A 12,363-nucleotide genomic window follows, 5' to 3' on the forward strand; every position below is an offset into this window, starting at 1 on the left:
TCTTGAGAGTATTGAGAATAATCAGGCCAATGATATTTCCATTTTGTTGATTTCATTGTGCACCCTGGCCCTTACAGTGTATCACTGGTTTAGATGAGCTGTCAGGTAAATGGTTTTATGAAGAACTAAGCACACAGCAGCACAGGTGTTCCTCAGGGTTTTTTCTTGGACTTCTTATTCACCTTATACATAAATAATACCCAATAATGTATAGACGGTTTTTGGTACATACCATAAATGTCACCTTTGTTTTTTTAAAGACAAGATAGATAATTTTTTTGTTTGTAGAAATCAATATCATTTAGATGTAACGGCATGAATGCTATTTAGAAATGATCCAGCTTTCCGTCCATATTCAGATGCTTCAAGGTCACAGAACTTCAGTTGTGTATCTGAAATACCTGATGCCAGACTCAGAATCAGAGAGACTTTATTCATCGCAGAGGGAAATTGAGTTGTCATAGCAGCAGCTCTCATATAATATGAAGTGTGGAAATAAATCCAGATCAAATTTGATTTCTGTATACGTACGCATAAAAGTGTTACAAAGTTTACTGTCTGCAGTAGATTATTTACGTTCATGCATCTTCATCTCTTGGCTATATTTCATAAATGCCCACTTAATCCTGTTCTCTTATTTTATTTAAACACACACTCTCACATTAGCTGCACTTCTCATTTACACTGAACTGAGTTCAGTGATTCTGCTGCCTACAAATTTAACAAGCTACAAACATATAAAGCTGTTTTCTCTTATTTCATTATAGCATTTAAAGGTTTATGTTTATGATCACAAATACTTCTTGAACATTTCCTTAATACTGAAAATCTATTGTGTATTTATTGTATTATCTATTTTAAAGTTGTATTTGTTGTACACAGAGCTCTCTTGAAAGAAAATCCAGATTTCATTTCATTGACTGATTTTTAAATGAAGGATTTAATACTACGACTAATACTAATTTTACTACCACCACAACTATTACTAATAAAATTAATAATAATAACAGTGCTCAAAGCCTTTGCATATCCTCCTACGCTGTGTCCATGAATACACAATATCTGTGTTTCTGTGTGTTTGTTTGTTTCTTTGACCGTGAACTTTCAGGAACGATCAGGAACTGAGCAACCAAACTTAGCACATCTTAGGCCTCTGAAGGTTCTCATCTGTATCAAATCTCATTATGTTGCCTAGCAATTACCGAGCAACATGCTAAAATTAGATGTTTCATACCTTTATGCACCTATAACATCTAAGAAAGGCATTGTATAATTTTTATTTGACAGTTTATAGTTATGCACAATATATTATGACATCATCAAGTTGCGTATCAGCCACACTGGAATGGGCTAAAAGTGTAAAGTAAGCTCCTAGAGGAGACAAGAACTTTACTGGTCTTATAAATATGTTATATTCCAGCAGCAGGTGATCAGACATCTGGAGAAGCTGAGCTGGTGGAGTCGGAAAACCAAAGAAAGAAGGTAAAAAACATTAAAAGACTGTAGCGCTACAGGATCAGGTGATATTTCTCTTCAGGTGAGACACAACGAGCCACTTCCTGGACAGAATGCATACATGTTTAAGCCGACTTTAGTATATGCAACAGATCATATTGATTTATAAAGCTGTAAATTAGCTTTGTCAAAATGTCATTTGACACTTTGACATGTTTTTAGACATTTTTCTCACTGGAGCAGTAAAAAACAGACATTTTGTGAGGATTTATGGTTATATTTGGCAACACTAGCATGAAACACACTCTGACTCTTATCTGTGTACAGTATTTATATATTTTCAAACAAAACAAATTAAACAAACAAATAAAAAAAATAGCAAAAATTCACTGGACCCTTATTTTCATCTTCAGTGTGTGTGTCTGTGTGTTTATGAGCAGTTGGAGGATGTTTGCTGTTGGTCTTTGCTCAGTCTGAGTGGTAAACAGGTCCTGCTGGGCTCAGTGGCCTTCTCAGTTAAGGTGTGTGTGTTTGTGTGTGTGTGTTGGCCAGAGGACCCTCTGCTGACTGAAGCCTTTGTCCTCCACGATGGCTGATCTGCTCTGTACACCCGAGCCTGCAGCCTGTGTTGGCCTTTGCTAATTGACAATTGGAGTTTGACTTTGCACATCAGCCTCCTCGCCGTCCCTGGAAGTGTGTGCTCCAAATACGCTTTACAGAGTGTGCTCAGCACCCAGGTGTGGAGGATGGAGAACTCTAAGTAACACATCCACATGCTGGATTGGCTCGGAGAGGTCTAATTATAAAGTTTTATCCGTGTAGAGTCTGATCCAACTAAGATTTATCAGAAAGAAGCTGGATGCAGACAAGAGGCAAAGTCAAACTTGTTTTTATCATCTATGAATGCACCATGAGCATCAAAATCTGACAGCCTCTCCTAATCCCATCCCATCTTTGTCCTGGTGTACCCTCACGTATCCATCCTCCACTTCCAGGAATAATTCCACCAATTAGCCTTACGGAAGAAGGTGAAACAGTGCTCACAAACACCATGACTACAACGGTGAGTCACATTGTGCTACGGGCCTTGTGGGTGATTTACGAGAGGCTGCTGCCAAAAAAACACAAGTCGCCAAGTCTGGAACAGCGAGTCAGTGCAGCGGTGAGGAGGTGTGTTTGCAGAACGCCCGCCTCGCCCACCCCAGAACCCCAACCCCGTCCCTCTGATGTCTGTGTGTCTTTGTTAATGAAGAAATTCTGGTACCTTGGTGAGACATTGCTGTCAGCTGAGCAGATTCTGGCTCCTCCGTGCCCTCAGCCCCTGCACAGTCATACCGCCGCCCCACCCAACCACAATCCCATCAGGCTTCAGGGTGACTTTCTTTGACCAGGATGGAGCTACTTCAAAAACTAAAATGCTAATATTTAATATATATTTATATAAATATTGAATATACAAAGACAAGCAGAGGCAAAAATATGTAAACGAATCAGGATAATAATAATTTTCATACAATTATGAGCTCTGGCAGCTGATTAATAGACCGCACTGTATTATATAGGCTCCATTTTTAAAAATTTGATTGGTGAATCCAGTGCAAATATGTGTAATACAAATTTTCAATAATAAAAACTGGGACCTGGCCAGCGACCAAAGTGACCTGAAGCTTTGTGAATCCCACACTTCACTGGTCACAGTGAGCTTTCCAGATTAATTATGTTTCTTCTTCTTCGTCTATACTGTAGTTTGACTGAGCTCAGACGTCACTTGGCTTAGATAGAAAGAAGAAGAGAGACATTTCTCACTAAAATATATGGCACCAATCGAATTCAACCTGCTACTATGTCAGGGTGTAAACTAACAATGGAGAGAGTGGAGACATAAAGCTGGGAACAGAATAAAAATGGCATTTAAAGCACAAATGAATATTTGACTGTTAATAATGAGGAGGGTCTAGTTACCAAAAACTATCTAACTTGTCTAAAGTTCTCTTCAATCAGCCTCAAAGCTGAAAAGGTTATCACAGTTGGTGTAAGTGTTAAACAAGCCTGGTGCTTTGTAATTCAAGCTGGCCACTTTGTGATTTTGTGATTGCTACTTTAACACCATCCAGTCAACCATTGGACAGCCGTGACAGAATAAATGAAAGCCCAGCGCCCTGTAATTTTCCTACAGGGCACCGAGCTTGCAGGAAAAATACTGACAAAATGTAAGCTCCGACATAGTTACCTGTGGTCTGCAGACAGCAGGCCTGATGAGGCTGCTGACTGCACAGTGTTTTTGAACTACATGAGCTATTTCACACATTAGGAGGAGCTGCTAACCAGCATAAGCTAATGTATGTTCCCTCTGGTAGCTGTAGTGATATTGACAGCCTCTCACCATCCTGACAGCCCAGTCCAGTTAGCTGTGGACAGTCACACAAGCTGAAGAGTCTTGTAAGCAAACTGGTCCTGAGGGAAGGAACATTTAGCAGAGGCGCATGATATCCAGCGTGGTCTCAGTAAGACAGCCTGCCTTTGACTTGTTGGTTATAGCCTGGCTAATAGTCCTCAGAGAGCAATGTGGGTTAATGAATGCATTTAATATGTTTAATTATTGCTCACTGCTATCAGCAGCACCGTTTGCATCCCAACAACTTCAGAAGTGCAGCTTGGCAGATTGGTTAGATGATGGATGGCTGCAGTTCAGAGACACAAGAGTGGAAACACTTTTTTTTAGCTGCTCTGTAACATCTGTAGCTGATCAGAACTTGCAAACACAATCACTCAGAATATAATTAGGGTGGCTGTAGCTCAGCAGAGAGCAGGTCATCTAATACTCAGGGAGTTTAGTTAGAATAATTATATGTATATATGGCTGCTCCAGTCTGCATGCCGAATACCCGTGGGTAAGATACTGACCCCAAGTTGCTCTCCGATGCATCCATCCGAGTGTGAACGTGAGAATGTTAGACAGCACGTCAGCACAGAAAAAAAGTTGCTTGTGTGAGTGAGGCATCGTGAATAAAATGCAATATAAGAGCCAGTCCAATTATTTTATCTTACAAGATGAAAGAGTTGATTTTTAAACATTTTTTAGTTCAAGCACACAGACGCTTATTTTTGCACCGGCTGCAAACAACAAACAAATATGAGCATTGACTGAATCATTTAAAGAATTGTCTACCTTTTCATCACAGTGTGAATTCCCGGTTCCTTAATCAGTATGTGGTCACAGATATAGTCGATATTTATGTGTCATTTACTACAAGTATAATGGGGTAAAATAAAGCTAACTTTAAAACATTTTATTATTAAAAAACCTTGCATGTAATTGGCTACACCTGCCCTTATTCACCGTTACCTCAGAATTAAGATTTTAACTATTTAGTGACTCTGTTGTAACAGTTAAAGCTAAAACCTAACGTGCCATCTTCTTCTGTTTCCTATCAGATTGATAGGATTTGTCCTCTATTCAAAAACTACCTAACACTCTAACGCCTTTGATAGCTCTCCTGATGTTTCAGGAAGACACTGCCCTCTTGTGGCTGAAAATGAAACATCTTATTCAACCTTTGTATGATGTCGTTGCATTTCACTAGCTGGGACCACATCCTCATTTTAGGTTCATTTTAGAGAAGTGAATGAATTGAAAGAGGGGGTGAGGGTGGGGTACGAAGCAAAACGAACGGCTTGTAGCGCTTGGGGTTCCGAGATGTGGTCCCGCCCCTTAAATTCAGATAAATTAGCTCCAATAATTCATGCACTGGAACTGCAGCGTTACGTTTGGCTTTTCCAAGCTCACGAGCTTCTGCAAGCTCGTGAGCGTCCAAAATCTACACAGCAGGAGGAGGAAAAGGCTTCCTGGCTTTATGATTGCACTTCTTCAGACTGATGGTTCAGAACTCAATTACATTTTAAATCCATTTATTTAAAAAAAAAAAAATCCAGACACATCTTTAAATATGGAAACAACATGCAAAGGAAGAACACTGCTGTTACATTTATCAAACTCTTGGATTTAAACATGAATCTATGCACGTCAGCACAAGCATGTCCAGCAGAGAGATGAAGGGGGAGTTGGTTGGTGCCTGATGTCAGCTCTGGTGTCATTTACATGAACCGTGAATCTAAAACCTCTGACAACAGAAAGCCTCAGCTGAATTTGGCTTTAGAGAAATCCATCTCTGGGTGCTGAGCCATGAACCTGCAGAGACAGAAGGTGTCAGAGTCAGAAACAAAGGGAAGGTGAGAAGGCGAGGTGCAGTCAGCCTGTGAAGTCAGTGAATGGGAGATTCGTTCATTTATGGATCGTGACAGTTGGTTAAACTTTTTGGGAAGGAACTGAGCAGGTTACATCTGTTTTCTCACATTTCTATGAAGTGAAATTATTCTAAAAACCTCTGTATTCCAGGCTGGTCAGAGGAAAAGCCTTTGTTTTCTGCTGCAAAGCGAATGTTTATTTTAATTCTGCTAAGAATGAAAAGCTGTACGCTTCGTCTGAGATGACACCTTCACACAACATGTTTGATTGGACAGACACAATTTGACCTTTGTGTCACTAAAGAAACTCTGAGACCAATTACCTCCACAGCGCTCCCTATGGTAGTATTGTTTAACCTTTATAAAATTAAACAAGATCCTCAGAGGCAGCTTTAACAAGCTAGAAGAGGAAGTGGGCTCCAGCAGACAGCAGAGGAACGAAAGGGGTCATTCCCAACAAACAGTAATAAGCTGCACATGAACCACTGACTCATACAGTCATTGAAACATCAGTCTGAAGTTTGTTTGTTTCCCCCCCACTCAGGAAAATTCCTACATATAATTTTTATAAGAGGAAAATTAGCAGTTACACAATCTATTTCTTTTAAGTTAATTTTAAACACAGTAACAGGAAATTGTGTCATGTTAATTGTTACCATCCACTGTTTGCCTAAAACAAAGTTTCCATTTATTAAACCGATTGCTGTGAAATTTAAAGCTTCATATATCATTATTATTTGTGTACAAAAACAAAACTGGGTTCATGCACTCATAAATCAATGAGCTCTTTGTGGTGAATCATCATGACACAATGACAAAAATCAACACAACTGAATTCATTTTATATTCAAAATGAGCCGAAATGTGTGACAGAGCACATAAAGATCAAGCCTGGGGGCCATATTTCCATAGACAAGTATCGCCCTCTGGTGGCCATTAAAAAGATTGCAGGTTTAAGGCTTAATTTTTAAGATCCAGAAGCTAAGTCTATCTTTTATAGTGTCTGCGGCTTAAGTTTTGTTTTTCCTCTAAACACAGCAAGTGCAACTTCATGGATTGTCTCTCTCACCAGCAGAAGTAAGGCTGTGCCATTTTCTTGTGTTGGAGAGTGGAGGTGGATAAAGCTCCAAGTGCATGTTAACTTCCCTAATGTACGGATTCAAACGTGATAGACTCTTCATCTTTACCACACATGGACCTGCAGCCTACTGGGATACATACTGTTTAAATATTACTGCCTCAAGAAAGACACCGTGTTACTTCAGCTCTCCATTTGTAACATTGTTTCTAGGCAATTTCACTGACTGGGATATACTTACTTATATTTTATTGCTAATTTCCAAAGTATACTACAAACTTTTTTACTCAGTGGTATCAGTTCATTTCACTACATTATCAAAACATGCCTGCAGGAGAAACATCTTTGCAATTTCACATGAAGGCAACAGATTCTTTTCCCATCTTTAAAATGTGATTAACTTAGTTTCATGATATTTCATTTTTTATCATCTCTCCTGCAGCTTTGTTTGGATTCTTCTTTAATTTTAAAAACTGGTGTGGCTCAAAAGTAGACGGCTCCATTATTCAGGTGTTTATTAGCGTCTACTGTAGCCTTCAGACACAAAATCTGCACCAACACTGAAACCTACTTTTTAAGAATATCTTGTTTCTTCTGCTCTTCAGATGTAGGTAGGCCCATTGATTTTTGCCTTTGGTCGTACATCATCTTCTCCACCATACCACGCGTCTCTCCATCCAGATCTGACAGCTGTTCAACAGGAAGCACGCACAGTGAGGAAGGAGCAGAAACAACCACACGTGTCAGTAATCTTTTAGTTCCTTCTACAATAAACAGTTCGTGTGAATGTTGCATTCACCTTTGAGTTCTCAGGACAGACTTTCTTGGTGTTAATTTCAGGATCTGTAGTGACGATCTTGCTCCACCACTCCATTTTGTTAATCTGAAATCAAAATACGATTTGACGCACTCTCTCCAGTTGACTGAGTAATTCCACAGTGTGCCACACATCTACATGTCTTCTTACCTTCTCCAAGTGGACAGTAACCACCTTGCCATCATCGATGAGCCAGGAGCTCTCCTCTACCTTCACCTCGTTGTAGAGCTGGCCATCAATAACTGGAGGATGTCCTTTCAGGCCCACTTTGATGGAGCGCCGCTGGATGTCCACCACCACATCTTTGCCCTTAATGCGGAAGTTCACGCTAAAGGGCACTGCCACCTGTGGGAGGAGTTTAATTATTAATATTTTAATTATACATGGGCACATGTGTTCTTATAAGCTTATAAAACTCTCGTCTGCACAGAAAAAAAGAAAAGAAATTACACTGCTCTCCAATAAAAACCTTTTTCCACTCAAAACTGTCAGGCTCAACTTGAATTTTAGGGTTTTCCAATAAGTGGTAGTACCTGGTAACAAGCACTTTTTTACTACCTAATGAGCTGGAGTGATCTCGGTAGATCTGATAATGTGATTTCAACAGATTGCATGCCACTGATTGGCTAGTCAGTGGTACCGCACGATCACTTATGACAGTGTCGCCTTATGAAAATTAAAACTGCCCTTGAAACCCGGCAACGAGGAATATGGCCACACAAGAAACAACACCGTGGTGTCTGAGCAGGAGGTATAAGATTACGTCGACGCCCTCCATTTCTGCGCAAATAATATCACAGAACTTTCTCGCATGTTGCTATAACAACCCCAAACACATTAGGTGGTATTCAAATGTAATGGCAATGCTTCCAGCACCTTTTATTTATCCAGGATTCTGTATGCATTCTGACTCTTTCCACAACACTCTTGGCATATCTGAATAAAGCTGGAAGGAATAATAATGTAGAATTCACATAACAAGTGTCATGATCTTCCCCTTCTGCAAAGGCCAATGGAAAAGAAATACAAATGTGTTCTGGCGCATGCAGCTTAAGGAAACACATCGCCTGAAAGAAAGAGGCGCAGGGCAATGCACAGGAAACATTAAGAGGGTTTTAATATGCATCGTATTGTGCTATCCAACTGGCAAACTCAGGCAAAGGTGACATTATGACGGAGCTGTACGTATGGTGAGAATACAACTGAAAGCTGAGAGATGCTCAAAGAACCATTCAGATGTTCAGTAAACACAAGCTGAGAAGAGGTGAAGTCCAGCATGATGCTGAAACCAGAAAGAACTCACATCGACTTCAGACAGGGACTGCGTCCACTTGTAGTTGGGCAGGTCAGCTCCATTTCCCGAATTAGGCTTCAGTTTATCCTTGTCCTTCTCATCCTCCTCTCCTTCAGAGTCAGACTGAAGGAAAAGAAAATGAACATGAATAAGAGTTAATTAAACAAAACAAAACATTAAGCGCACCCCATTTTACTGCTCAGTCAACACTAAGTAATAAGGTACATGTCAAACTCCTCACTCACGCCTTTCTCTTTCTCGGCTTTGTCAGATGACATCTCTGCTGCTGCTGCTGCTGCTGTATTCTCTTCTTCCTTCTTTTTCTAGCATAAAAAAATCCGGACATAAATTAACAGACATAACAGTTCAGAGTGTAATTGACCGTTTCAGAGACACACTGATGACAGAAAATTTTGAAATCAGCATTTCACCTTGTCAAGCTCAGTCTGAAGCTTCTCTGCTTCCTCGTCTGTCAGCTCCTGGATTCTTGGACCGTCGTCATTCTTCTTTTTCTTCTCCTCCTCTGCAAGCTTGGCCGCTCTTTCAGCTTTCTCTCTCTTTTCTTTCTCTTGTTTCATCTGCTTCTCTTTCTGGGCCTTCAGCGCTAGCTTGCTGTGGTGAGCAAAGGCATCCTTGACGAGCTGAAGAACACAAGGGATTTCATTTAAAACTGAGGGACGGGTGGAGTTGTGTGCTTATCACTGAACTCTTGAATGTGACACGAGGTATAGATCGAACAGCAATGCTCACCTTCTCTGCTGCACCTGAATCTCCACCAGTGAAGAAATCAGTTTTGCGGCGGAGGAAGCTGAAAAATGTGTTTACTAACTGTTGACAGAAAATAGGTCAAGAATAAGTTACAAAATCCATATAACAGATTACAGCTTTGGACTTTATGGACTTTGTGTCTGAAATAAATTACTGCTTGGATGGGAGAGCCTTCCTTTTCTGTGCTGGGTGTCTGCGTGTTCACGACTCTTAAAATACACCATTGTTACCAAACATTCGTTGCGCTTTAGCTTATGCATCTGTTTCCAGATCACATTGATCACATCAGATCCAGATCACATGCTATTTATATCACTATGTTTGCACTGAAGCACCGCAGCAATTTCCTAATGTTGTAAACCTGCTCAACATTTGGCAATAAACCCCTTTCTGATTCTGACATCCTTCACCTTTTCCTCATAACAGCAGATCTCTTTTAGCAAATACATTTTCTTCCAGAACCTTCACTCATCCGGGACACAACGTCACGTTACTACAGTAAGAACATTACTTGTAACGAACATTACTTTTAACAGCTTCTATCAGGACCATGGGCCATCTAATAGACATGCTCAAACAGAACGAAGTTCATTTTTTGCTAAGTTGTGCTGTCTCCTTAGTCACATGTATGCCAAATTCACCAGAACACTCCGCAGACAGTAGCTAAGATAGCCCACGAAAGCCATGATTATTAATAACAAAATCATTTTCTAAACTTTGCAAAACAGTTTAAAACATTATTCTTTGTTCGTGTTTGTGACTGCTCATAGGCATGGTGTACATACTAGCTTACAGGCTAACCACGTTAGCGTTAGTACAGTAGCTTTAGCATGTTAGCACGGCGATGCACTGCTTTACCTCTTGCACCCCTCCTTCGTGTTGCTGCGCCATAACAAGCAACATGCCGTCATATTTTTCTTCATCTTCACCCATGCTGGCTGACTGAGAAACGGAATCAGGACCGGCGCAAAAATCAAGCAAAGCAAGTTCTGTTAGAAAGAAAGCAAAGCTGTTCTGTGAGAGTCACGCTGAACACTTCCTGGAAACAACCCCCTTCTTGCTCTTGTTTCGACCAATTGGAGCAATACACTGTTGCTGATAACTAAAACACCCAATAAATGGAAGGCGCTGTTTTAGGGCGGGACTCGGGCTTATTTGAAGAATAAGAATATTCTAGAGAAGAGAACGGAGCCATGATTGAAACTTTAAATTTATCCAGTTGAATGCTAATCGTCATGTTCATTCTTCAACATATTGGATTAAAATAATATTAAAATCTAGCCTGCTGCCGTGTTATAGCGGATAGATAGAAATAATAGGTGCAATTTGCTGGTAAATGGAGGTTTAAGCAGCTACTTGTTCTTCCTTTTTTAAAAACACAATCACAGACATAAACAAGTATGAAATATCCCATAAAAAGCAAGATGAAAATATAAAAAGTCAAATTTCCAACCTTAGTTGTTAAGACAAAGTTACACTGTGATTTTGGTTATGCAACCTGTTCTATGATAAAGAACCACCTCATCACTAACATTCCATAAACGCTATTATTTTTCTGGACAGTGTAGTTAATAATCCAGCCATCCATACACCCATTTACTTTCTTCCACTTATTCTTGGCTGGGTCATGAGGGCAAAAGCCTGAGCAGAGAAGCCCAGATTTCCCTCTCCGGGGCCACCCCCTCCACCTTATCCAGGGGCATTCCCAGGCGAGCTGAAAAAATAATCTCTCTAGGGTGTCTTGGGTCTACTGGGGCCTGCTCCTGGTAGGATATGCTTGCCTGTAACACTACCCAGGCACCCTCGGCACACTGGAGTATCAGCTCTACTGTGAAGCCTGCTTGAATAACCAAACTTCTTATCCTATCTCTAAGGAAGAAGTCAGACAACTTTTTAAGAAAGCTTACTTGTGTCACTTGTATCTGCGATCTCATTCTTTCTGTCACTACCCAAAGCTTGTAATCTTAGGTAAGAGTAGGGATGTAGATCCCCTGTTAATCAACAGCTTTGCCTGTTGCCTTATCACAACAGACCAGTTTACATCACTGCACCTGCACTACTCATCTTACTCATGAAAAAGATCCTGATATACTTAAACCCCTCCACTTGGGGCAGAATCTTGTCCCTCACCTGGAGTGGGCACTCCACCCTTTTCCAGCTGAGGAGAATGGCAAACTTGCCCCCAGTGATGGATCAATCATCCCGCTCGACTTTACTTCCTCTACAGAAAATGTGTAAGGAGGTCCTTAATACCTATATCAGTTGAAGTCGGCACCACTCCACTTGCATTATTCACATGTGAGCAGAGTAATGATTTCCCCTCCTGAATGTTTGTCAGAATCACTTCACCGCAGACTGAAAGTCTTTTTCCATGGCCTCACTGAACTCCTTCCACACGGCGTCAAGGCGTGGTTAGCTCACTAATGCGTTGACGCCGTGCAGCCCCACGCATGGGCCGATCTGCGTTAATCGCTAACGGAGATTTGCCACGTTAATGCGGTTATGATGTTAACGTCGTTTTAACGAGATTAACGCTGACAGCACTAGTGTAGACACAGCAGTGGTTTCCAATAGTGGTTCATCTCTTAAATGCCTTTTTCTATGCTAGAATGATTCATAGGTTAGCCTTAAGTAACTTAACAAAAACAAAACAAACAAAAAGAAACAAAAAAACCCACTGAATGAAACAATGAAAAACTAGAACTA

At 40.5% G+C, this 12,363-nt stretch overlaps 1 protein-coding gene across 1 annotated transcript; it reads right to left on the minus strand.

The window, feature by feature from the left end:
• Nucleotides 1-5,347: 5,347 nt before the first annotated feature.
• Nucleotides 5,348-10,749, minus strand: nudc (nudC nuclear distribution protein). The gene is made up of 9 exons (XM_005752592.2): nucleotides 10,516-10,749; nucleotides 9,640-9,717; nucleotides 9,321-9,530; nucleotides 9,135-9,212; nucleotides 8,899-9,012; nucleotides 7,746-7,940; nucleotides 7,578-7,661; nucleotides 7,350-7,468; nucleotides 5,348-5,644 (listed from the first exon to the last, which is right to left on the minus strand). The coding sequence occupies exons 1-9, from the start codon at nucleotides 10,588-10,590 to the stop codon at nucleotides 5,593-5,595; spliced, it is 1,005 nt and encodes a 334-aa protein (XP_005752649.1). The 5' UTR covers nucleotides 10,591-10,749; the 3' UTR covers nucleotides 5,348-5,592.
• Between the last annotated feature and the right edge of the window lie 1,614 nt (nucleotides 10,750-12,363).

This window comes from Pundamilia nyererei, unplaced genomic scaffold (assembly GCF_000239375.1).
Source record: "Pundamilia nyererei isolate P.nyererei 1_Seehausen unplaced genomic scaffold, PunNye1.0 scaffold00367, whole genome shotgun sequence".
Classification (NCBI taxonomy): Eukaryota; Metazoa; Chordata; class Actinopteri; order Cichliformes; family Cichlidae; genus Pundamilia; species Pundamilia nyererei.